At 50.1% G+C, this 26,397-nt stretch overlaps 2 protein-coding genes across 3 annotated transcripts in view; one reads left to right on the plus strand and one right to left on the minus strand.

The window, feature by feature from the left end:
* Positions 1-26,397, plus strand: part of ASPHD2 (aspartate beta-hydroxylase domain containing 2) — a 54,532-nt gene that overhangs the window by 19,735 nt on the left and 8,400 nt on the right. The window lies entirely within an intron of this gene.
* Positions 879-26,397, minus strand: part of HPS4 (HPS4 biogenesis of lysosomal organelles complex 3 subunit 2) — a 33,921-nt gene continuing 8,402 nt past the window's right edge. Inside the window, exons 5-14 of one of the 2 annotated variants that reach the window (XM_004479083.5) lie at positions 25,186-25,293; positions 24,617-24,733; positions 22,915-23,009; positions 20,818-20,890; positions 14,764-14,800; positions 13,875-13,971; positions 12,397-13,309; positions 6,828-6,960; positions 6,278-6,386; positions 879-3,973 (exon numbers count right to left, since the gene is read on the minus strand). In XM_004479083.5, the coding sequence (XP_004479140.2) occupies positions 3,802-3,973; positions 6,278-6,386; positions 6,828-6,960; positions 12,397-13,309; positions 13,875-13,971; positions 14,764-14,800; positions 20,818-20,890; positions 22,915-23,009; positions 24,617-24,733; positions 25,186-25,293 (1,854 nt within the window). In that variant the 3' untranslated portion in view covers positions 879-3,801. Of the gene's footprint in view, positions 6,158-6,277; positions 6,387-6,827; positions 6,961-12,396; positions 13,310-13,874; positions 13,972-14,763; positions 14,801-20,817; positions 20,891-22,914; positions 23,010-24,616; positions 24,734-25,185; positions 25,294-26,397 lie in introns of both variants that reach the window. The other variant, XM_023584807.3, reaches the window with a different exon arrangement.

The raw sequence follows: 26,397 nt of genomic DNA on the forward strand, positions 1-26,397 counted from the left end.
CCTCCTCACCCCCCCCCCCCACCGCTTGCCACTTGTGCTCTGTGTCCATTCACTGCACGTTCTTCCATGTCTGCTTGTCTGCTTGTCTCATCTTCTCTTTAGGAGGCACTGAGAACCGATCCTGGAAACTTCCAACTTGGGATGGACACTCAGTTGCTCGAGCCACGTCAGCTCCCTGGTTTATTGTGGCTCTTATTGTCTTTCCTCTGTGTCTCTTTTTTGTTGCGTCATCTTGTTGCATCAGCTCTCTGCGCAGGCCAGCTCACCTTCACCAGGAGGCCCTGGGAACCAAACCCAGACCCTCTGTGTGGTAGACGAGAAAAGGGTGAGGGGGCTGGTCCTTTTCAATTCCTTCTCCTGCCTCCTGCCAACCACCCCTCCCCAGCCCCAGCAGATGCATCCTGGGGCCATGAACTGGTTCTCCTCCAGGGGCTGTCCATCCCCCTCCTGCTCCTCCCATGCCCCAGACTACCCCTGATGAGTTTTCTCACTGCTGCTCCTTGGCTCCCATCACGTCCCTCCCAGAGAAGCAGGGTGGGGCTGGGCCAGGAGGCTGAGAGCACCAGTGGCCTCAGAGGCTGGGAACAGGGGTTCTGAGAGAACTGGGCCTTAGGGGGCCCTCTGGAGGCAAGGCCATGTGCAGACAAGGGTGTCCTGCTGTGGAGCACCTAGGATGCTGGAGACGGAGGAGGGGCCAGGCAGGGCCCAGAGTCCCAGATGGCAGGCTCTGGACTTTGTAGGAAGAAAGACGAGGAAGAGCTCACCATTTCTTCCTTACCTGTCCAGCCTAGTTCCCCATCCGGGAAAGGAGGTAGCAGGGATCCCAGACTGACGCTTCGCCTGGGAACAGAGTTGATGCATTTGGCTAGAAACCCAGATGGGTATGAGCACGTGAGTTTATTGTTTATTGCTATGTAACAAATTACCCCACAACAGTGCCTTAAAACAAGGTACACTGGTTATCGCACACACTTTCTGAGGGTTGGGAATTGAGGCGTGGTTGGCTGAGTGTTTCCGGTTCACTGTCTCTTGTGTGGGCACAGTCAGATGCTGGCTAGAAGGCTCGAGGGGTCTGCAGGGTCCGCTGCTGGCAGGAGGCCTCAGCTCCTCACCATGAGGGCTTCTCCAGGGGGCCGCTTGAACATCCTCTTGACGTGACGGGTGAACCAAGAGAAAGACGGAAGCTAGACTACCTTTTACAACATGCTCAGAAGTTACACTCCTTCATTTTATTCATTAGACGTGAGTCACTAAGTATAGTCCACATTCAGGGGGAAGGGTATAAGGTTCCTGATTTGTAGCCAAGAACGTTGCGGACATATCTGAAAATGACCAAGCTCATGGGTCTACACATCCTGCTGAGCTGACTTCATGCTCTCCATGTGGTTGCTAAGGCTCACCTTGGTGGTCTGCTTTAGAGGGGAGGTGGCTGGCTGCCCTGAGCACTGGTTCTTAGAATTAAAAGCATTTGGTTTTCAAAGCATGTTAAGGCTCAAAGGCAACCCCGATATTAAATGGGAAGAGAGATTTCTGAAAGCAAAGCAAAGCAAATAAGGTTAATATCTGCCAATGGTTGGACATTCGGCAAAGGGCCCAGGGATTGCCAAGTGCTTTTCCTGTGAAACGTCTGCCTGGAAGAGTCCTCGGACAGAGGGAGTGAGCGGCACTATTGCTACCGTTGGGCTCCAAATCACAGCACGTAACAGGTAGTTATTACAGAGAGCTTAGGTCTGGGGACCTCTAAATTGTGGAGAATCTATTAGCCAAAGGGAAAGAGTGGCTGCTTAAAAATACCCAACAACAGAAAAGGAATGTATTGCCCATAAGTTAGTCATGAGAAGGTTCCCTGGGAAGCAGATGCGGCTCAGGCAACTGGGCTCCCACCTACCACATGGGAGGTCCCTGGTTCGGATCCCAGTGCCTCCTAAAGAAGACAATGAGCTGGCACAACAAGAGACACAAGAAGGGAAAGCATGAGAGACACAGCAAAGCAGGGAGCAGAGGTTCCCAGTGCATCCTAAAGAAGACAGTGAGCTGACAAAATGGGCAGGCACAGCAAGCTGATACAACAAGATGACGGAGCAAGAGACACAGGGAGGAAAAACATAATGAGAGACACAACCAAGCAGGGAGTGGAGATGGCTCAAGGGATTAGGCGCCTCCCTCCCACATCAGAGGTCCTGGGTTCAGCTCCCAGTGCCTCCTAAAGAAACAAGGAAGTCTAACAGACACAGCAAGTGCAAACAATGAGGGGGTGGGGAGAAGTAAATAAATAAAATAAATCTTTAAAAAAAGAAAAAAGCAGGTTCCTTCAGAGGTTATCATAGAGACTGTAATGGATTTTTTCATGGAGAATTTCGCAGAGAAGCAGGACAACCTACACTAATCCTGGCTTGAGGCAGGCTCCTCCTCCGTCTGGGAGGCCATCCTCTTTGGCCAGTCTGTGGCAGGAGGGACCCCAGAGAGGCGTGAGAGAACAGGGTTAACACCAGCCTGGACCAGCCGCACCAAAGCTGGTGCCCCCAGGAGAAACCAAACATTCCTGACAGACAGACGGTTCTGAAATACATGCCTCCTTATCTGGCCACCCGACCCGAGAAAGGGAAAGAGAAACGCATCCATGCAAACTACGCGCACACGTGCACGCTCTCTTGGCCTCACCTTAACTTTGCCTCTAGAAATGTTACTGTTATTTACTCAGAACTCAGTAGCATTTTTGCCCATTTTATTTTGAGCCCTTGGAAGCTTGTTTCAAGAAAAAATACATCATGCCATAAATATTAGATATTTGTTCATTCACATTGTTAACATTAGTTTTCCACTGGAACTTCAGGTACTACCAGCAAATGTGCAGTTGAGATTTCGGTAAATACTTTCATCCTGTGATCTGTATTATATTATCATAAAGCGTCTGATGTATCATATTATTGTAAAATGTAATAGAACTGATGTCTTAAATGCCACTGTCTCAGAAACATAGAAATGCACACTGTTCCCTGCCATATAGCACCTCGGAAAAGCAGTTCCTCTGCAAACCTTCTGGAAACTCCTATTTGGGCACACGCACTCCAAAGTAACCAGCTGCACAGCCCACTCTGACCCACGGCACACCTGGTCCCCTCATCGCCTAATCCTCTGGGCCTCTGATTCTCTCTCAACCCCAGACTCCCTTCCACGTCACCGAGATTTGCCCTGTGAATATTCCAAAAAATGGGCGGGCCCCTAGCTTGAAAACGCTTCCAGAAGAAATTCCCACAAAAATGGCTTCAGCATCCCTGACTGCTTCCCTGCTGCTCCAAGGGCCCCTGTGAAGAAACCTGGGAAGAAAACCTGGCTGAGAGGCAGGGTCTGCTCAGCTGGCTCACAGACCCTTCCCCTGACTGTGCAGTCACACCGCCCAGGGGGTCGGAGAGTCACTCCAGGTTCAGGACGGCCTGCAGCGGTGGGGCCCGGGTGAAGGCTAGGCTGGAACGGCAGTGGGAATTGAGCTGAACAGGCCCCACTCACTGACCTGTCCCTTTTTGGCGTAAGAAGCGAAGGCCCCATGCTGGCCCCACGCGGCCCAGACAGTCAAGCTGTCCCTGAGTGCTCAGGTCTGCTGGTGGAAGAACTGCCTGCCCAACCCCAGTCTGCAAGAGGAGTGGCACAAACTCAAATACCATCACATTCGTAAGAGAGGGAATATTCCAGGAAAGAAAACGTAGAGGGACCTTTTCTACTTAAAAAGGCAGAGCTTCCTCTGCTGGAATCCTATTTTACAGTGATCTCCCGGGGTCATAAACTCCCTACTGTGGGTGCAGTTCAAAGCAAGTTCACCCCGTGCTTCAGCAGCTTCTGCTTGGCTTTGCTTGAGAGGCTGAAGGTGCCGTCCCGGGGGCTGGGGAAGCCGGAGCTCCAGGTTGGGGCCGCCGTCTGCTGGAAATAGGTTTCCTGGACAGGGTTGCAACAGGCGTACACGGCTGTGGAGGCATTTCTGTTGGAGGAAGAAAGAGGACAACGGTCTGACACTGCTTATGCAAATCCCAGGCTCCGGGGAGACCGTCGCCAGGCCCCTCAGCCCAGCGGCCCCGCACAGCAATGGCTGCGGGGTGCAGCTGGCATGGTGTCTACGTATCCACTTGCGTTTCAGGCTCCGGGGCCAATAACCGTCTTTCCTTCCTTTCAACTGTTTGCTGGACCGTCTATGGTGGCTGCGGCCGCAGAGCCCGGAGTTGCGGTTCCTGGCCAGCCGGGCGGGTGGTCCAGGCCTGGCGTGTGTAACAGCAGCCAGGCAGGGTGCTGGTCGCAGGCGCCCTGGTGGGTTCCTCCCAAGAGCCTGGCGCAGTCGTGGGGAGGCAGGTCCCGGGGTCCAGAGAGGGCTGGCAAGGCCGCCCTGCCTCTCGCACGATGCCCCGGCAGTGTCTGAGGAGGGGCTCGCCCGTCCACCCTGGGGTGGGCAGCAAGGAGCAGGGGGGAGCAGGGTGCAGGAGGGTGGGGAGGCGAAGCTGCACAGTGGAAACCCTGGGGGTGCAGCAGGCGGGGAGGAACGCGGCCCGGGCAAGCAGGCGCGCTGGGGAAGAGCCGCCTCCGGGGTGGGGGCCGGGTCCTGGGCCCTGTCTGTCTCTAGCTAGTGTGGGGCCTCAGGCAAGTCACGGCCCCACTACGCCTCAGCTTCCCCCGTCAGAGGCTAATCCTCACCCTGCCGTTTCCTCACTGTGTGCCCTTAGTGAAGTTACTTAACCTTTCTGAGTCTCAGCTTTCTCAGCTGTGAAATGCAGATGACAACAGTACTGACCTCACTGAGTTTTTCTAAGAGGAGATTAAATGAGTAGAAATAGATGTACTTGCCTTAGACAGTGATTAGCACATGCTGAGAGATTGACACAAGGGAGCTGTTGTTTTTATGACTATTATTAAAATCATCTATCAACGCCTTGGGCCACGGCTCCTAATACTGAAGAATTCTCATTGGCGAGAAACCCTCTCAGTTCCAAGGAAGGTGAAATACTGCAAGGCCACAAGGTGGCTGGGGTTCCAGATGCTGAATTTCTGCTTGTTTCCGCCTTCCACAAAGCACACACCTCCCCACCCAGCCCCAAACCAGTGACGGTGGCTGCACACATCGAGGTCCCCCGCCGGGCAGCTGTGAGGTGAGCCAGAGGGGGTGTACTCATTAGGGCAGGAGACTGGCTGGAGCTGGTGCTGGGCGGCAGGAGAGCGCAGCGCTCCAGCAGGGCAGGGGCAGCAGGAGCCACGCCACAGCCCACGCCGTCTGTGCTCGCTGCGAGTCCAGAACCCACACGCTCCCACGCCCCCACACGGCCTCCATAAACGGAAGACGTATCTGGAGTTAGAGAGCCCTGGGCTCAAGGTCTGGCCCTGCCATTTAATAAGAACGGGACCCCGGGCAAAGGGGCTTAAGCTCTTTGAACCTCAATTTCCTCGTCTGGAAAATGGGAGTGAAAATTGCACTGACCAGATTGTTCCAAGGACTAAATGGAATGAAACATACAAATAATGCCTGGAACACAGAACACAGCAGCCAGGCCCTTTCTGACCTATAATTTGCCTTCTTCTTGGTGTCATAAAAGAAGCATATAAAGAAAAAAAAAGGAGAGTTTGGTTAAATACTGCAAGTTACAAAAATAATGAATAGACCTACATAGACGAAATTGGGATGTTCAAGCTATGCAATAATCTGAAAAAAGCAACTTGGAAAACACTATATTAGTATGATTAAAAATAAATAATAAAATAATTAAAATTAAAAACCTAGTAATCTATATTCTATTTGCAAAAAATAAAAACCAAAATCAACCACAAAATGTGCAATGTACACCAAACTGTGCTTTATCTCCTGTGGTTGTCTCTTGGATGGGGGATGGAGTGGGCGATAGAAGATGTTTTACTTTATATATCTCTGAGAAGGCGGAATGTTTTCAGAATGAGCATGGATTGCTACTTAGACTAGAAAGACAGCCTATCACTTGACTACACTTCTGGCAAGGAGCTTGGTAACGTCCCTCCTCAGCCACGAAGGGGCGCTCCACGACAGGGAGGGCCTGGTGGTTTTCCGCTGGTGAAACCCGAGTCTGAAGCAGGGCAGAGCCCCACAAAGGTGACGCCTGGATGGACGCGAGGAGGCGACGGCAGCAGCAGGAGCCGACAGAGGCAGGCCCTACGTAGAGGAACCAGAATGTTCTTCACTCCTAGAGGAAGCACCAACTGGACCCAGAGAAGGCTGCAGTGGAGGACTGTGGAGGACAAGCTGGCGAGAGCAACACAAGGGGCAGCTCACCTGACGGTCACCTCACTCAGGGCAGGCACTTGCATGAAGTCCGAGTGCATCAGGCTGACGGCCTGGAGGAAGCGGTGTTCCTGGGGGGTGGCCACCGCTGGCAGGTTTGCTTCCGGAAGAGGACAGAAGTTGTGAGTGGCAGGTCCCCCCACCCCAACTCTGTACTGTTTAATGTGGGACTGAGCATGGCTCAAGTCATGCAAGTGGGCACCGAGGGGGACAGAAACAAAGGCCCGGGGTGCTGAGCCCCAGCCAGGCCACCAGGCACTACAAGGCACCCTCCCCCAGTCGTGAGGGACGCACTTTCTGTACACGAGCCTCAAAATTCTGAGGCGACCCTTATCACAGAGTGTTGAATGTGTGTGAGCTGCTCTCAAAATGTTGGGGAGACCACTAAAAGGAGACAGGTGAATTCTAAGCTCCATGGGAGCTGGGCTTCAGGAAGGAAAGCAGCTGCTGCGCGCTCCGGGCGGACCCCTCTGCGGAGCGCCCACACGGCGTAACCACTGCCCGCCCCTGCCCGCCTCCCGCCCACAGGCCTGCTCCTCACCCATCAGCACGTTCTGAACACTGTCGTAACGCGTGAAGTTGTAGGTGCTGCTCGCCGGGGCGGCCTCGTCTCTGGGGAGCGTCTCCTTCAGGTGGACCTCCAGCCCGTTCAGCGACGCCAGGCTGCTGTGGTACTGCAGAGGGGCCAGGGCAGCGTCACGCGCTGGCCGACACGCCTCAGCAAGGCCTCCCGGGGCTTTCTCAGTTAAAAAGAACACTCCAAAGACTTTCTTGGTGTCTACTTGCCCCAACAGTATTGCAGAAAAGTTATAAAATGGAAAGGAGCAGAAAAAATATTTAAAGAGGAAGAGAGGGGAGCAGATGTGGCTCAAGCAGTTGAGCGCCTCCTTCCTACATGGGAGGTCCCGGGTTTCGTTCCCGGTGCCTCCTAAAAACAAAACAAAACAAAAACACAAGCAAACAAATGAAAAACACAACTCAGGAGCTGATGTGGCTCAGTGGTTGAGCTCTGGCTTCCCACATATGAGGTCCCAGGTTCAATCCCCGGCCCTGGTACCTCAAATTAATTAATTAATTAATTAAAGAGTAGGAGAAAGGCAAAGGAAAATTAGCCCTGGCCTCACCATCCAGCACCAGTCCCCCTGCACGCCTTGGTCTATCTCCTGCCAACCCGGGCTGTCCCCTCAGGCTGCACCGTTTCAACCGCAACGACAGCCTGGGCCTGGCCGCCCGCCTCCCTCAGCCGGGCCTGGGCCCCGTGGAACGGCTTAGCTCCTCTCCCGGGCACACGGAACGGCTTAGCTCCTCTCCCGGGCACACGGATCGGCTTAGCTCCTCTCCCGGGCACACGGAAAGAGACTAGCTAGGCCCCGCCGCCCTCGGGGCGCTGAGCGGTGTCAGGCAAACGGTTTGCTGTGTTCTGCGCTTCAGAGGAAGAACCTGGTTGGGGGAGGCTGGCAGGGGCCCAGGGCCCGGCGCCTGTATTTAAAAGAGCCTCCTAGGAGATGAGGGGCATGCAGGTTCAGGTGAGGACACTGGGCTATACCTTTCTATAAAATTCTTTTTATAAAACTGACACAGGATTGAACCATGAATAATGCGTGACAATAGCGTTTTCGAAGTTCCTGCTATGGAGCATGAGCCTGGATCTATATCCTCCAATATCCTGCACGCTTGCTCCTGAATGGCCTTCAAGATCCCTTTTGGGCTTGACCAAGTCCACCTGCCTCCTCCTGATGGACTTGCCCCCCCATACACACCCCACTGCCCCAGGGCTGGGCCTGTTTGGGGTTGCTTTGGCCACAAGAACGCCGGAAGGCCACTATTCCCTGGCGTGAGACAGCACCCAGACACAGGGCGTGCTGACTCAGCCTCCTCCTGGCCCGGTGGCCTGGGCCCAGGTACGACTTTTCGGTGCCTCATTTTTTTTCATCTGCAAAACATGACTGCTACACAGGGCTGTTGAGAGCCAGTGAAGTAACCTATACAAAAAGCCTCTGTAAACTCTGAAGTGCAACCCTGAGGCAAGGCACTTTCAATAAAATGAAAATTATAATCATCAAACAAGTAGTGTCTCTACAGTGAGCATATATGGCATACCTGTGGCTTGACTACTTTTCAACAGCTGTTATAAAAAGTACAGAGATGCAAACAGAATGTTTCTGAAACACAATGTTATGAAGCATAAGTATTGTTTTTGTTAGCGTAGTGGGGTTAGATTAATTTTTCTGAATGTCTTAAATGATTTTTAAAGGCAATAGGTTCAAGATACAAAGTTTGGTTTTATGCACAGGTCTCTCTTCCCCATGGCCTAGCAGAGTGCTTGGCTCCTGGCGGGTCCTCAGTACATACCCAGGAGGTGAGTGAGTACATGAGCATATCCAGCGCCAAGCATGTTCAACTCACGTGCTACATGGTTTAAGTTGAGGGTGCAGGACTAAGCACAATATTGCATGTTCGGATGACTGGTATAAAGCTAACCAATGCTCATTTAACAGATGCTGATGAGCCCATTTGAACCAGGTGTGTATGTGTGGAGGTATATGTATAGGTGTGTATGCACGTGTGTGGGGTGCGTGCGTGTACAAGGTGTGTATGCACATGTGTGGGGTGCGTGTGTGTACAGGAGTGTGCATGTGGGGGGTATGGATGTGTGCATGTGTGTGTACAGTATGTGTGTGTGCACATGAAGATACAGGTGTGTGTGCATGTACATGCATGTGTGGGTACATGTGCGTGGCTGTGTGCATGTGTGGGGTGTACACACACACACGGGGGGGAATGTGTGTGCACACACAGTCACTGTGAGGTCAACCACAGCATCGCTGGCAGTTTCTGGCCCAGAGGGACATGGTAACCCAGAGGAAAGGGCCACAGGAACAGAGTGAGCTGGGCCAGCTCCTGAGTTTTCCCTTCAGGCACTGAGCTCTGCTTCTGGAACCTTCTGCCTAACTTGTACTCAAGATAAAATCACTGCGGGGAGTGAATGTGGCTCAAATGGTTGAGCGCCCACTTCCCACATGGGAGGTTTGAGGTTCAGTCCCCAGTGCCTCCTAAAAACAAAGACACAAACAACAAGCAGACAAACGGGAAAAACAACTCAGGGGAGCCGATATGGCTCAGTGGTTGAGCACTGGCTTCCCACACACGAGGTCTGGGGTTCAATCCCCGATCCTAGTACAAAAAAAAAGGTAAAATCACTGAACCCTAAATACAAAGTTAACTACAAGATGTTACGTCAGAGGATGTGGACTACGGTTTTCCTGGTAACGACTGCTTTGGTACATAGCAGGGATTAGCAAACTATGGCCAGCGGGCCAAATCTAGCCTGTTATCTGTTTTTTCGTGTGGCCTGCATGCACAGAATTAGTTTTATAGTCTTAAATAGTTGGGGGGGGGGATCAAAAGAAGAATACTTCATGATATGAAAGTTATATGAAATTCCAATTGCCGTGAGAACACAGCCATTCAGTTACAGACGGCCAGGCTGCTTTCCTGTTACAACGCAGAGTTGAGCAGTTGCGCAAAGCTACAAGTATTTGCTATCTGGTCCTTTAATGAACAAATTTGCCAAACCTTGATATATAAGACCCCATGTCATGCTCTTCAAAGCAGCCCGAGGGGGCAAAAAACTGGGCCAGGTCATGGACATGACGACCTCTTGTCCACACCACGGCCAGTGGGCACACGTCGGTGTGTGCCCTGAAGCGCGAGGACAGCGCAGGTCACGGTCACTAGAAGCACCGGTTCCGTGGTGGGGGCAGGGGCGCTTCGCCTGAACTGTTTGATGACGCGCCCTCGCACTGCCTTCAGGCCTGTCTCCTCCACACAGACCCCTCCGTGTCCTACCCTGGCAATGCGCAGTCGATCTGATCGCCTCTGAAGGTCAGCAAGTGCGGAGTGGGAGCCCAGCAGCGGCTCTCTGCTGCCCCCCTGGCGGGAGCCTGCTCTGCTGTTCGGAACCAGCCCCAGCTCCACCCCCTCTCCCCACCTGGAAAACAGAGTCTGGAGGTGATCCAAGAAAACAAGGTGGCAAGTGACGCCCGGGTGCCTGGACCACGTGTAATGTGATCGAGGGGGACGTGCTCATCGCCACATGGGAACTGCAGTTTACCCTTCTCAGCACGAGGCCTGGAGGAAAATCTGGCCAAGTACTTTGTAGGCAGGTCTGTGACAAAGAACACGTCAAGAAAAGATTTCTCCCAGTTATAAAATATACAGCCTTCGAGTTGGGTGAATGAACCCACCTTAAATCAGAAGCCTGATCGAAGTTGGCTACTCCCCCCTCTTTTTAGAAAAGACAAGCTTCTCTTCTTCCATACAACTGCCTTCTCTTGGCTGGGGCCCACCCAGCACCAACCCCTACTCTACACGAAAGCCCAGGCAGGCTGTGGTCTAACAACACAGATGGCCCTGACAAACCAAATGCTTTATCCGTGTGGCAAGAGCCAGAGCGTGGAGCCCAAGCCCCCTTTTTCACCCCCCACCTCTCAACGCAGGGGCAGACCAGCAGGGAACAGAGAGGCTGCGGCGCCAGGTGAGAAGCAAGCAAGAGCTCTGGACCCGGCAGCGGCATTCATTCTTTTTCTCTCTCTCAGGCTGTTTTCTTACAGCTACAGTGGGAGTTACAATGCTTAGCTCCAGCACTATAAGGCCTGGCTAGGCTAAAATAATAGGTGGAAAGCATTTATTTAGCAAATAGTTGATGCAGAATATATCTTAACTGACTTCCTCCTCAAAGAGCAGCCTGCACTCTTCTTTCTTTTCCTTTGGGTAGGAGTGGGGTCAGAGAGAAATATTCAATTTGCTTTATTGTATCCAGACACTAGGCCTGCAAAATAACATCTCCAAGGCTCCACACTGTGCAGAATAGACCATGAAAACGAAGGCATCATGGAGAAGAAGAAAGGTGTAAAACTGCAACCCTAACTCCCCACGCTGTTACAGAGAAGGAAGTGCATCAAGTTGATGATAGCTTTGGCAGGAGAGGAAACCGGAAACAAAGACACCATGACTCGGTGATCTGGGGTCTGTGGAGAGGTGACAGATAAGCAAGACAGCTCTAGAGAGGAGCCCTGTCTCTTGCCTACAGGAAGCTGCTCAGCAGCCAAGGTGACTTGCTCGTTTGTGAGCATGCAGGGTCACGAGGCCTGCATGCTAATAAGACAGGCTTAGAATAATACAGATTTAAGAACAGAAACAAGGCAAGCCCCAGGACACCATTTGCCCTGCAGCAATTTCAGCCTGCTGTTCTTCCTGCTACCACTTCCACTGCCCACTAAAGCAAGGCTGTCACTATAGCAACTGAATCTCCAGCGTGGGCCTTGGCCCCAGAGAAGATCAGTTTACCACTCCAAGCGAGGAAAGGGCTGGTGGCGATTGAAGGAGAGTTCTCTGGGGCCTGGTCAGGACTTGGGATGCCCAGGCCTTCTAGGAAAGCACATCAGATGACCACGGTACAGCGTGGGACTATGGAGGTGAATGTGCTGCTTCCTGAGAACTCCCAACCCGAGCCGTGGCGTGCTGCAGAGTCCAGAGAACAGGACCCAGCGCGGCCCAGGCTGGGAAACGAGGCCATTAGCGCAGCACAGCGGCCAGCCCTGGGACCGGCAGGAAGGCTCTCCAAGCATTTCCCTACCGCGCCTCAAGCGAGGCCTAGCATCTCCCCCGTAACACGGATGAGGAATCGGGGGCTCCGAGAGGGAAAGGCCTGTGAGCAAGATCCCACAGCTGGAGAACAACGGGGCCAGGGCTGTAGCTCGAGCCTTTCCACCTCCCAGGGCCGAGGCTCTGTGCCCCTGGAGGAAGCAAGACAGAGGCAGGGAGGAGCCAAGGCCTGTCGGGTGCCCTTACAGCAGGCACTGCCCTGTGCACTCGGCTGAAGAACCTGACTCTCCGCCCACAAAACCCCATGGAAGCCAGTGCTATCATCATCCCCACGTCATGAAGAAGGAAATTTTGTCCAAGGTCACGGCTCAAGGCTGTGTGTGCCCTTCCCCCTCCCCTCTCTGCACCACAGCAGGGTCGTGGCAGGAGCATCTCTGCCTGTCCAGGTCTCTAGGAAGGAGAGAGCTGGCTACAGGGGCACTGGGCGCTTGGAGGGCACTCACCACCTCCTTGATGGTGGAGCTGTCTCGCAGCAGCGGCTCCTCGGCCAGCAGGGACAGCACCAGTCCTTTAACATTGTGAGTGTAGAGGCTCATCCTCACCAGTCCCACGCTGGGCCCCACTGAGGTCGAGCCCACGTCGCCTCCGTGTGCACAGGGCCCACAGCCCAGGGAGTCTGCGCAGCTGGAACTGCACGGCAGGCTAGGGGCTAAGCGGCTCTCCCGGACTCCTTCCACACACGGCTCCACGCGATGCTCCTCCACGGGAAGCTTCTTCCCTCTCTGCCTTGAATCTAAGGGAGGTGATGGCAACGGAGGGCCGGTCCCTCTGGAGATGGGGGCTTGGCTGCTGTTGCCAGGACGGTCCTCTGGCTGTTCTAGGGCTCCGTTCTGGGTGGGCATCTCAGCCAGGGAGGGAGAGAGGGGGCCGCTGCTGGCTGCACCCACGGGCAGGTCCTCAGGCAGCTCGGGTTCTGAGTGGCCAGAGTCACTGACCGACTCCCTGTGGCCTGAGCCGCTACCATCGGGGGCACACGCACGTGGGAAGGCAAGATGACCTGAGGATGCTTCCATCTCCTGAGCTTCTTGAATATGGAGTTCAGACAAGTCTTGTTCCCCTTGGAGAAAATCAGGGTCCCTCACCAGGCTGCAGCCGAGAGCAGAGCCCTTGCCCCTGGCGGTGCTGTGCAGTTCTGTGGGCTTGATGCTCTCCAGATCAAGGCCGAACAAGAGGCCGTTCTCTGCCTTGCTGTGTGGCCAAGCTGAGGCAGGGGCCGTGGGCTCCGGGGCAGTCACGGGTGTGCAGGTGCTGGACTCCACGTGCCTGGGGGCACTGTCTTTCTGCGCTGGTGTGCTCCAGCCCTTCGGGGGCTGCTGGGCTGAGCCCTCCTGGACTCTGGCCGGAGACGCAGGAGAGCTGGCGAACAAGGCAGGCGTGAGGAAGGGTGCCCCGCTGAGGCCAGGGCACAGTGGGGGCCTTAAAAACCACAGGCATTAGTGGCATGTGGGTGTCACAGGCCACAGAGCCTAAGTTGCCAGCACGGTCTCAAACCACAGCAGCAGAAAAGAGGCAAGGACTGGGCCTTGAGGCTGCACGGTCAAGACCAGCACCACATGCTGGACACAGACACTGTGTAAGAGTCACCCCCACGTGGAGGTCTACCCCGAGAATGAGGGCCTATATTGGGTGCTATCCAGATGCTAGTTCCAATTTCACAGTGAACCCATCAAGTAGATACTACTGGGTCCATTTTACAGATGGAAAAGGTGAGGTAACAGATGTGGGATTTAACACCTACACTCATCACATGCTGCCTCTTATCAATATGCTCCAGATCCAGATGCTCCGTTACAAGGCAAGGGTTGGGCAAGGCAGAATTAAGGAAGGATATGATGTACCAGCAGGGGCTTTATTTGGAGAAACAATGTGAGGGGAGTCCCTAAAATATGGTGGAAGACTGGCCACCTGTGAGCAACCTTACCTGGTCATCTGCTCCCCAGGGAACTCCCGGAGCCCGGCCGCTTCCTCTTTGGTCAGGAAAACAGGCATGATCTGGACGTCTGGGGGCAGTGCAGCTCCTAGGGGGGGGCAAAGCAACAAGGTGGGGCTCTGCCCTGGGACAGGGAAGGCAGCGGGGCAGTCACTGTCCTTGGGGAGAAAACGCCAACCCCCACGCCAGCTCAGAAGGCAGCACCGTGAATGCTTTCCCCAGGCCAGAATGAAAGCCACGGAACTGCAGCTACGGTTCCTGTGATCAGGAGGAAAGAGCCCACGTGGGCAACATTGCCACAGGCTCGAAGGGAGACCAGTGACAGAAGAGAGTTTAGGAGCACTTAAAAAAAGAAAAAGACCTAAGTGGAAAAAAGCACTTTTAACTGACAAAAGGGATCGGCCCTTACTACCTACTACCTTCTGCCTCCAGATGAAACATAATAAGCCTTCCTGGGGCCTTCCTGCAAAGGCCTTTCTGGAAGTTTGCTATTTATCTTGCCCTCTTCCTGGTCAGGATCCCCTGGAACCTGTCTGGAAAGTCTCATAATACTGAGGATCTGAGACCAGATATTTGAAAGGTGTGCCTAAAATAAGAAGCTATCATAGGATCTGACAAGTAATTTTGTTCCTGAAGTGTTTGTTCTTTATCTATCTCTTCTCCTAATCTTATGAGTAGACAAAATACAGGTGGAAAACACAGGCCTTTCTCCCAGTCTGTCTAAGGACTGGGAGTTTGAAGACTGCCATTTTCAAGATTCTACATAGCAATGAATGCACAGCTGTGTGCTTATACCAAATACCATTGATGGTACACTTTATTAATAAAGTACCAATAAAATTGATTAAAAAAAGATGCAACAATGCACCTTACTACTTACCATGTTCCTGCAGGGCGTCCCCTCCTGGAGGTGTTCTCTGAAAATAAACAAGAAAATTTGTCTCTTGACCCGCCATCAGGAATTCACTGTGCCATCTGTTCATAAAGTTTAGCCAGGCCCAGAAAGCTTGTCCCAACAGCATGCCAAGAGCAAAGCAGATGGAACAGAAGCTACCCCAAGCTGCTTGCTCACTGCCACGCTGGGATTGGGCCAGAACCCAAGCCTACCCAAGCTGGGAGGCAGCAATCCCACCCCAACTCACAGAACACTGGAACACCTGATTTTCTCAGCTGCTCTCCTCTGGGAATAAAAGCAAAGACCCCTGTTATCTTTTATACCTTTGGAGAATTCATATTCTAGACTGCAGCCACACCTGCCACAGCCCTGGTATAGAGCTCAAAAAACAAAGGACTTGATGGGTATCCATTTAGATAATCCCTTATTAATCTGGCTAGAACCAGCACCAAATAATCCATTACAGATAGCGGCAATAAAAATAACAAAACATTACCATTCACTATGCTCTTACTTTGTGTCCTTTACCATCCTAACCCCATTCCATGCCACAGCTTGTTTAACTGTCCCAACAAATATATGAGAGATCAGCAACTCATACAGGATCACAGAGTGCCAGGGGGAGCCGGTACTCACAGCTGCCTGTGAGACTGAGGGGATGAGGGAACTCTAAGCCACCATGCAACACTCTTCTCTGCAAGAAGTACTACCCAACCACCTATTTAAAAAAAGCAAGTGCAACTGCCCACTGTCATCACTGAAAGTTCAAACCGTAGGGAGAGGAGGGTTGTGTGGTCTGGATTACAAACATCCTACAATAACATGCAAAATTTAGAACTGGCATCCAAACAAAAGCCACCTCCAAATGCAGGGCTATGGGGGTAGATGGGAGTGATGAAAGATCTGCTTCAACTTTCACAGCTCCCTGCTGACTCTGGGAGGGCAGGGCCTGCCCACACTTGTTGAATGAGTGAACAAATGCAAGCCCAGCTGAGTGGCACTGTTGTGCCCTTCTTGAGTCCCTGGGCCAAGAAGTCAGGTAGGCCAGGCACCAGCTTTCTCACAACGGGAATGTGGCCTCCAGCAGCTGCTCATCACAAACTCCATTAGAACAAAGACACAAAAGGCCTGTGACCCTTCCTATAAAGGATTTGACCTTAACAAACTATATCAGATCTCTCCTGTTTATTCTGCTTCACACAATAGAGGCAAGATGCCTGGGAATTTTCTCAAAAGTGCTCTCCCGCCATTTCTATCTGAAGGTTACAAAAGGACACACCAAAACAGAACAAAACACAAAACAAAAAGTGCTCTTCCAACCAAAATGACTTTACCCTTATGAAAAGAAATGTCTTTCTTTCTCTTTCAGTGATTTTTAAATAAAATCATGTTTTAGGTTATTAAAGCCATACATAAAGCTTACTCTATGTATTTATCTGTATGAATAAAAATATCACATTTAATTCCTTCACCCACAAGCCAGTAATATTAATATCTGCAGGTTTGACTTTGTGTAATTTAAAAAATAATTTTAAGACCAAATTACATAAAATTCCAGTTTTCTGTTTAAAACAGTAATATGCAATTCCTGTCATTAAAACATCTTCGGCCATTTTATTTTATTTTTATATTTATTGTTTTTGTTTCCCCTTTTTTCCTTTAAATGTTACATTAAAAAAATATGAGGTCCCCATATACCCCCCAACCCCCCACCCCACTCCTCCCACATCAGCAACCTCTTCCATCATTGTGGCACATCCACTGCACCTGATGAATACATTTTGGAGCACTGCTGCACCACATGGACAGTGGTCCACATTGTAGTCTACACTCTTCCCCATTCCACCCAGTGGGCCATGGCAGGACACACAATGTCCAGCATTTGTCCCTGTAGCACCACCCAGGACAACTCCAAATCCTGAAAATGCCCCCACATCATATCTCTTCTTCCCTCTCCCTACATCAGCAGCTACTGTGGCCACTTCCTCCACATCAATATTACAATTTCTTCCCATACTAATCACAGTAGTTCCCCAGCGGAACACCAGTAAGTCTACTCTAATCTATACTGTATTCCTCCATCCTATGGACCCTGGGATGGTTAAGTCCAGTGCCCCTCAACATCAAGAGGGGGCTTAGATTCCACATGGATGATGGAAGCAATTCTCCTGCTCGCAGCTGTAGGCACTCTTGGCTCCATGGTGTGGTGGTTGATCTTCTTCACCTCCCTGTGAGCTGGCCAGGGTAAGTCCAATAAACCAGATGGTAGGTGTTGTGAGTCTGCTGAGGCTCAGGGCCTGGCTGTCACATGGACAGTCCAGAGATTCAGGTCTTCTGAGTATACACCAACCCAAACACCAACCACAGGTCCGGTAAAAGTAACAGAAGAGGCACGTGTAGAAAGGTCATATCTGAGTCCAACTCCATCACACTCAGGAAAACAAATTCCTAAGTACAGCCAACTGACATGGCCCTGAACTCCAGAGCCATCTGCCATGACCATAGAAACCTGTGGGTCTCCGAAGCCCTCAGGAGAACCAGTATCTGGGTTTCTACCTACTTTAGCTGTCTCTGGTACCCTGCTGAGGCATGCGTAAGCATCACCCTTCTGATGACCGCCCAACTCTTTTTTGGAGACTCATAGCCATATAAACTCATTTGTCCTTTCCATTTCCCCCTTTTATCGAAGGTCAAAACGTAGTTTTTAACACCTGATATTACATGTAGGCTGAGATATTCTGCTGGTCTGAGTTGACCCTTTTATGCAAGGTCTTTTTCTAGTTACATCATCAGCTGGTGACTGGTAGTAATCCCTCGGTGCTAGGGAGGCTCATTCCTGGGAGTCATGTCCCATGGTGGGGGGAAGGTAATGCATTTACTGGGGGAAGGTAATGCATTTACATGCTGAGTTTGGCTTAGAGAGTGGCCACATTTGAGCAACATGGAGGCTCTCAAGAGGTAACTCTTAGGCACCCTGCAGCTCTAGGCCTAGTTCATATTTCAGGCACACAGACTCATAATCAGAGCCATCAGTATCAAGGGCTCATTATTGGACCATCTATCTTTATTGGTCTTTGCCATTGCACTTGGGGGATTGCTGCAGTTCCACTGGGGAATGTGATAGAACCCCCCTGGCTAGGAACTCAGCACTCTCTCAGTTGTCGTTTTTAACTGAAACCACTAAGAAAATATCCAAACATTTTCATGTACCCTGTATACATGCCCTGGAGAACTCCCTCCCAACCATGTGCCCCCTATCAATAGCCCACACCAGTGTTCCTCCCTACCATAGTCGAAACTCTCTGTAGTTCTTTGGCCATTTTAAATGCCTGACTAAAAGTCTATGAAGTTTTAGAGTCATCACCACTAGACCAGCCCTACAAGAAATGCTAAAGAAAGTTCTGCAGGTTGCAAGGAAAGTACAATAGACAATAGATTGAAGCCACATGAAGAAATAAAGCTCTTCGGTAAGGGTAATGACCTTCGTTGAGGGTAATGACAAGGTAAACATAAATGCCAGTACTATTGTACTTTTGGTTTTTCTCCATTTTTTTACTTCCTATAGGGTATAAAAGGCAAATGCATAAAATGTAGTGATGAATCTGTGGTTTTGGATGCATCATGGATGAACGTGTAATCTGTGACAACTTCATAAACGTGGGGGACAGGTATAGGAACACAGCCTGTGTGTACTATTGAAGTTATTTTGGTATCAAAGCAAATAAGATTGTATAGCGGTTTGATATGGTTATGAATTCCAAAAATAGATATTGGATGATGTTTGTAATCTGGTCAGTAGCCTGGGCATGACTGAGTTATGATTAGGGTGTTGAGCCTCCCCCTCATGGTGGGTGGGGACTCACAGATAAAAGGCATGGCAAAGAACAGAGCTGAGGGTTCTTAATGTTGGAGTTTTGATATTGGAGTTTGATGTTGACGTGTTAAGCTGGAGGCCTGGGGAAAGAGAGCTGGTCGCCTGATAGTCTACAGCTGACCTTGTAGAGAAAACAGGAGCTGAGCCCAAAGGAACCCAGGAAGCCTGAACCCTCGCAGACGTTGGCAGCCATCTTGTTCCAACACGTAAAAATAGACTTTGGTGAGGGAAGTAACTTATGCTTTATGGCCTGGTATCTGTAAATTTCTACCCCAAATAAATATCCTTTATGAAAACCAATCAATTTCTGGTATTTTGCTTCAGCACCCCTTTGGCTCTATCTATAATAGAGATTGTTATAGATTTAGGATATTAGGTTTAAGCCCCCATGCTAACTACAAAGAAAATATCAGAGAATATGCAAGCTCATGGAGACAGAAATTAAAGTACAAGTCGCCAGCGGCAGGAGGCAGGGGGAATGGGGACTTAGTGCAAAGTGGGGGTAGGGTTTCTGCTTGGGGAGATGGGAAAGTTTTAGCAATGGAAGGTACAAGGGTACTGCAACACAGTGAATATGATCAGTCCGCTAAATGGTATGCTTGGGAGTGGTTGAGATGGGAAAGCTGTGTGTGTGTATATGTTATGTATATGTTCCCACAATTAAAAGAAAAAAAAAGAGCAACTAAAGAGACAGTAACAAAGTCAATATGTGATCATGGGCAGGATCTAACAAGGGAGGAGAGATGGCTCAAAAGGACACTGGAACATAGACTATAAGCTTTATGTCAAGGTTAAATTTCTTGAACTTGATAACGTCACCTAAGATTGTTACATAAGTGTCTTTGTTCTGAGGAAATGTGCATGGCAGTATTAAGTTAAGTATAACACCTAAACTCAAGTGTTCAGAAAATGGATTAATGGACGGAGAGATGGACGGATGGAGAGACAGAATGATGTGGCAAAATGTTAAAATTGGTGGATCTGGGTATCTGGGGGAATAGGGGTATACTGGAGTTCTCTGTATACGGGTGTATTGTTTTTGTAACTTTTCTAGAAGTTTAAAGTGGTATGGGTGAATTAACTACTTCCCCTCCTTAGACACCAGAGGTTGACAAACTATTTTGTGTGTGGCTTGGTGGATCATACAGTGTGTCTCAACTACTCAACTCTGCTGCTGTAGCTCAAAAGCAACCTCAGATAATATATACAGCAATGGGCATGGCTGTGTTCCAATAAAACTTTATTTGTAGGCAGCTGGCCCACGGGCTAAAGTTTGCCAACTCCTACCTTAGACATTCAAGTTGCATCTGATTTTTCACTTTCATTAATGCTGTTGTGATAAAGTTTTGAGGATAAATCTTTTTTAGCATTTAGATTCTTTTCTTAGGATAGATTCCTAAAAGCTGAATTAGGAAAAAGGAAAGGGGATCTTTCCTGCTTTCATCAAATTGCTTACCAGAAAGATTGTTCTAATCAACACCTCCACCATCGGTGGGCGAGGGGCCTGTGTACAGAATCTCACCAGGATTTTGAGTGGTCGGGGATTTATTAAGTGTCAAAAGATAGCTTCATGACTCACTGAAAACCATAACTCCATACACAAGTAATAAACAAACGAAACAAAAGGAAGCAGGTATGGAATAAACATGCCAGGTGCTAGCACTGGTTATTTCAGTGCAATACAACTATAGGCAATTGTATTCTCTATTTTTCTACACTTTCAAGTTGTCTTCAATGAGTGTGTATGACTTATTTTCTTTATAAAAATAATTGAAGACATAAGCCAAGGATTTTAAAACAGTTCCTGCTTTCCTATGCCTTTCTAAGGACACATCTGTATCTCAAAATCTAACACCTCTTCGATGTAGAGGCCATCCTGATGGGAAGTCAAATGCTCATGGTTCCACTTGGTTTGAAAAAAGCCAAGTATCAAAGCCTCCAATGCAGAAGAAAAGATTTTCCGCCAGTGACCACTCCGGAGGAAAACCATACTGATGGACTGGGGTTCTGATAAAAATAAAGGAAACATGTGACCCCGCCCCTACCCCACCCCAGGTGCAGCCATGCTCAAGTCCATTTAGCCTTTGGCTTCCGCCTCACCCACTTTCCCCAGGGCAGAGTCAGAGCTTAGGGTGAAACATTCCAGCCAGGAGGCTTGACACTACCTTGTCCTGACGTTCCGCTCGGTGAAGCAGGATCTTGGCAGTGAGGGATGGTGGGAGCTGGGTGCTAACAATCCTAGGAGGTTAGACACAGGAACAAGAACAAAGGTGAAAGAAATGTACTCAAGGACTCTGCTTTCCACAAGACTCCTAACGCCCCAGGTTCGGGAGGGCCTCAGGGGCACACTGGTGGGAGTTCAAGCTGGGGAAGTCCTTAGGCATGCGCTTTGGCAGCTCCCATCACAATTTAAAATGCTCCAGCTCACTGGATCCAGCTTACACCAAGATGGACACAGAAGAATGTTCACTAGGGTGAAAATGGTAAAACTGTCAAACAATGGGGTAAACCACCCTAAGTATCCATCAAAATGAGAGGAGTAACAGAGGCGTAAAGCCTTCGGATTGCTGCTATGCTGCCTGAGCCCCGAAACCCAGCAGACTGTGGCCACCTCCTCCTCTCCAGGTCCTCAGGCCTCACCTGGACAACCAACAATGATGATGGACCAGCCCCAGCCCACAAGGAAGGAGCATCTTCAACTACAAGCAAAACAGCGCCATTTCTCTGCCCCATAATAACTATGTCCCTTCTCAGCCCAAAGTTATCAGAGTGACATCGCCCCAAATCCCACAAGATTGAGAGATGAACAAAAATAAGGGGGGAGTGTAACTGTTGGCTAAAGCAGATTCACTGTTATTGTAGTTGTGGTCTTGTGTTAACTGAGTAACTTATAATACTGATTTAAAAAAATAAAATTGTAAGTATGAAAAAAGAGAGAGGAATTAAATAAATAACGGCACAGCCAGAACACAGAAAAATCCCCGGCCGTTAAAAGAATGAGGAGGACGGCTGTGGACAGATAATGCAGTCCCTGGTGTGCACGCTCAGTTGAGAAACCATATGATCCTATTTATGTAAACAACAAAAGTCAGAATCAGTATACATGTAAATGTGTGTGTGTGAAAACACAGGCCAAACAATGGAAGGATGCTCACCAAACTGGTAATCGTGGGGAAGAGCTAAGGGTGAGAGGGGAATTTTAAATTTGCAATGCGAATGTGTTCATGCATTAGCCATATAGTCTAAGTTTATAAAAGAGATATCAAATTAGACAAGGAAAAAATAGTACCTTGGACAGCTCTGTCACTGGCGGCTTGGAAGACCCCAAGATGACTGAGAACCATCATAAGGAAAGCAAGGAAGGGAAGGGGGTAAAGCGTGTTGAGTGCCAGGGACCGTGCTCAGTCCTCTACGCCCATCATCGCATTTCCTTCTCCACAAGCATCTCTACTGCCCAGCGGTGAAAACCAAGGTTAAGCTATTTGCCCAAGGTTCCATAGCTGGTAAGAGGAGAAGCCAGGACTCAAGTCCCAGCAGACAAGCCCCACGGCTCCAGGCACACTTTCATCTCGTCACTGGAAAGCTCCGGGCACAGAGCAATGGCCCTGCCTGCCCCAGGCTGTGAGAGGAAACCCTCCACGAGAAGAGAGGCCTTGGAAGATGGCTTGAGTGGCTCTTAGGCACTTGGACTCACAAAGAGGCTCTCCAGCTACATGAAGAGGTGCAGTGAGTCCTCAGAGGCCAAACGAGAGAGAGGCGCCAGCCAGGAGGCTGGGAGCACATGACGCTGCTGTGCAAAGGAGAGCCACAGCAAGTACAGCAGGCCCGAGCAGCAGCAGGGAGGCGGCAGAAGGCATCCACGCCCCTTCACCTTACAGTGCGGCTGCTGGCACCGCTGGAGGCTTTGCATCAGCATTTTGCAGACTGACAACTGAAAAGGTATGGCCCCATCCTGAGAGTTACATGGACCTCTTGACAAACGCCTTTTACACTCCTCTTTTCTTTTCTTTCAATTTATTTTTTATTTATTTTTAAAAGATACGTAGGTTGTATTCCTCTTTTCTGAACAAGACGATTTTTAACTTCCTGACTCTCCTGAGTGGCAGGCATGGACTCCAAATCAAACCTAAGCTACCTGACATTTGCCACACCAGCCCACTTGGCAGTGGCCAGAGATAAGAGCTCCCCACCCGAGCTCGGGGGGCAGCCGGTTGGCCAGTTCTGTGGCAGGGAAGGGAGCAGAGGGCTCTGGCATTACTCACAGTCCCTTATAGAGGATGCAGCCAGCTAGAATGGGAGGCGAACGCTGGCAGGTCTGCAGAATGAGGGCCGCCTTCAGCAGCAACAGGGGCTCCACCTGTGCAGGGCAAGACGCATGCTCACAATCGACAGGGGAGGAAAGGAAAGGGGCTCGAGGAGAACAACGTACACAGTAAAATCTGCATCACATCCCAGGTCTGCTCTACCTCCCTAGCTACAGAACTGCCGACAATAAATACTAAATGCCAAATTCTTGGAATAAGCAAGGTGTAACAGAATATGGCATGCGGGTATTTCCAGGGGACAAAGGAGCTTTCCTAGGAGATCCTATCAATATAGAGACCAGGCAGCAGGAGCAGAAGAGGGTATACCCCTAAAATGTACGTCCTGGCACATGCGAGTCCTACCTGCCCTATCCTCCACCCTCCCTTCGAAGCACAGTCCTCCACTGCGATACAGCTGGCTCCACAACTGACCAGGTGCCTGAAATCTTTCCATAATGAAAAATGAAAACATTATGGCTCTCAGGGAAATATGCTTCAGTTCCACATTCCTCTAAAGAGTCAGTTGCTTGGGATTCCCTAAAAGTACAAGGCAGAGTTCTGAACCTGGTCAAGAATGTCCAGCAAGAGCCAACAGGCAAACCCCCTCTTCCTCTTTTCACCTAGGACCCACAAGTACCCGTGAGCTGTTAGAACTCAGTGCTGACAGGGCCGAGCTCTGGAGTTGCTGCCACGGGAACAAGTTAAAGCTTATTTTCTCTCACAGCCCCAAGACACTGCTCAGGTCCATGAGCCAGTCTGTAAAGCTTGAGAACCAACTCAAGAAGTCCTCCACAGAAGAATGGGACAAACGCTTCCCATTTCTGGTGGGATCATGCTCTGTGAAGGCTGGGTCACAGCACTGTGTCCTTGCTAAAGGGACCCACTTAGCTAGAGCAATGAGACACAGGCTTGCAGCTGACAGCTCCTGTGGATCTCAAGTCCCGAGATGCTCAGGACTTAGGTGGTGGGCTCTTAAGGGGATGCAGCTGCACCTCCCTTTGGCCCTCTGACGAGGGAACATGAGGTTCAGCAAGGTCAAGATCATGGAGTAGCTGTCAGCCACACACCTGGCCTACACCTCCCTGAATGCCACAAGGCAAATGATCCAGTTCAAAGGGACAAGAATGCTTCCCAACCACTCTCTCCCAGACATAGCAACCTTGTTTTTAAACTATTAGTGCTGGAAGCAGACGTAGCTCAAGTGGTTGAGCGCCTGCTTCCCATGTACGAGTTCCCGGGTTTGAGTCCTGGGACCTCCTTAAAAAAAATGAGTGCTGGGCATTTCTGATTTTGAGAATAACTAAGGAAGAAAGGGGACTTTGAGACATTAGCAAATAATGCCCAGAGTAAGTAAAACTGAGCATGTACTTTGTGTCATTTCAGGGACTGTCTTATTTTGTCATCAAAACAGTTCTGGGTGGCAGGCCTTTTGACACCATTTATGAATGGGAACAGTGAGGTTCAGAGAGGGCACCTGGTTTGTCCAGGCTCACACAGCTTGTGGGCAGCTTGCACAGAAGCTGAAGCAGGTCCTAACTGCTACCCTGACTGAGAAATAACATATTCTCTTCACTTCTCTAGATATAGTTCATTTTAGAAAAAAAAAGTCCAGAAGCTCTCTTCCCCTACGTGAAATGGAGGAGGAGGTTCAGAATCTTACTTTGGTTCTGTCCAAGTTCCAGAGGGAAGTGAAGATCTTGTGCAGATCGCCAGTGTTTTTCAGAATCTGTTCAATGAAGGTGTCCCACTCTGTGCTCAGTTCTTCCTGAGAACAGGTCTAAAAAAAGAGACATTCTGAGGGCAGTATCTGAGATTTTGAGAGATAGGCTCCTTGGCAAGGGTATCAATACCACAAAAACTGCTCCTCTCGCACAGGAAGCAGGCCGGAAGGGAGGCCTGTTTTGAGCTTCCCCCACTCGCAGGAGGCCCCGCCCCACGGCCCGATAACCGGCAACCACAGAGCCCATGAGGGAGGAGGCCGAGCAGGGCTGCTCTTTCCAGCCTTCCAGGGAGGGGCTGGGGAGAGGCACTGGAGTGACTGTGACTGGGCCTGGCCAGTGGGGAACAAAGGCGTCAGGAGGGGCTCTGAGGACACTGCCCTTGACCTTGTCACCGGACAACAGGTGTTTAGGGCAAGAATCACAGAACCCCAGAGTAAGTACTGCGTTCAAGCAACACTGGTTTTGCCAAAGACGTCCACCACAAGCCTCCCCTACCCTCTCTGCCTACCTTGTAAGCCAGAGAAAGAGGTCCATTGTAGAAACTAAAGAAGCCAATGAGCTGATCCAGGAACCGCTGGCAGCTGACATCAGGGAGCTCCACAGCACAGCCCAGCACCTGTGAAGAACCCAGGAAGAAAGGCAGTGGCCTTTTCTCTGAGTCCAAGCCCAGAATCAGGCAGCCAGGGCTCTCGACAGCCAGAGTGCACAGCTCTGCCGCTGCCCCGTCACACAGCCTCCACTCCAAGCACTCCACAGTGAGCAATGACTTCTGTGCCACTCGGCGTGCTGCCTGACCTGAGGTGCCCTGCTCCTCCCTGCCCCTCCACCAGAGCTTACCCACACCCTTCGGAGCCCACCGTGGACTCCAGCACCTCCCTTTCTCATAACTCATGCCTATTCTGATATCTCAAACCAATGCTGACCTCTAGTCTGACTCCTTGCATTGTTAGGACCATCATTTGGACACTGGATATTTAATTTGGATTTCACTGCAAACAGGTCTCCAGCTGGTTGACACATGTCCATCTTGTCTCCCCATCTGGACCAGGTGCTTCGAGAGCAGAAGCTGACTATCCCATATGGTTCTAGACCTCTAAAATGCTGAGTGCAGTGCTCAGTTCTACAGAAGATAAATGCCTGCTGAGTTAGAAAGCAATGTGGCCATATTTAAAAAGTCTGAAAAAAAGTTTATATTCTTTGACCTAGCAAGTCTATCTCTTGGAATCTGTCCTTAGGGAATCAGCAGAAATGAAAACAAAACAAAAGCAAACAAACAAAATAACTGACCAAAAATAAACAAAAACAAAACTCTGAATGTAAGCAAGGATTCTATTTGGTTCACTGATGTAATCCAAGAGTTTACAACAGTCTGACACATCAAAAGTATTCAATGCTCCCCGATTGAACAACTATAGATTCAATGCAATTCCAGAGTCCGACCACCTTTTCTGTAGACACTGACAAGCTGATCCTAAAATGGAAAACAAAGGACCGAAAATACCTAAGGCAATCTTGAAAAAGAACAAGACTGAGAGACTTAGAGACATATGCTATCTGATTCTAAGACTTAAAAAACTACAAAAATGAAGATAGTTTGGTGCTAGCAAAGGATCTTCAAATAGTTCAGTGGAAAGGAAGAGAGGGCCCAGAAATAGACCAACACTTAAATGACCATCTGATATTTCAATAAAGGAACCAAAAGAATCCAATAGGAAAAGGC

Source organism: Dasypus novemcinctus, chromosome 19 (assembly GCF_030445035.2).
Source record: "Dasypus novemcinctus isolate mDasNov1 chromosome 19, mDasNov1.1.hap2, whole genome shotgun sequence".
In the NCBI taxonomy this organism is placed as follows: Eukaryota; Metazoa; Chordata; class Mammalia; order Cingulata; family Dasypodidae; genus Dasypus; species Dasypus novemcinctus.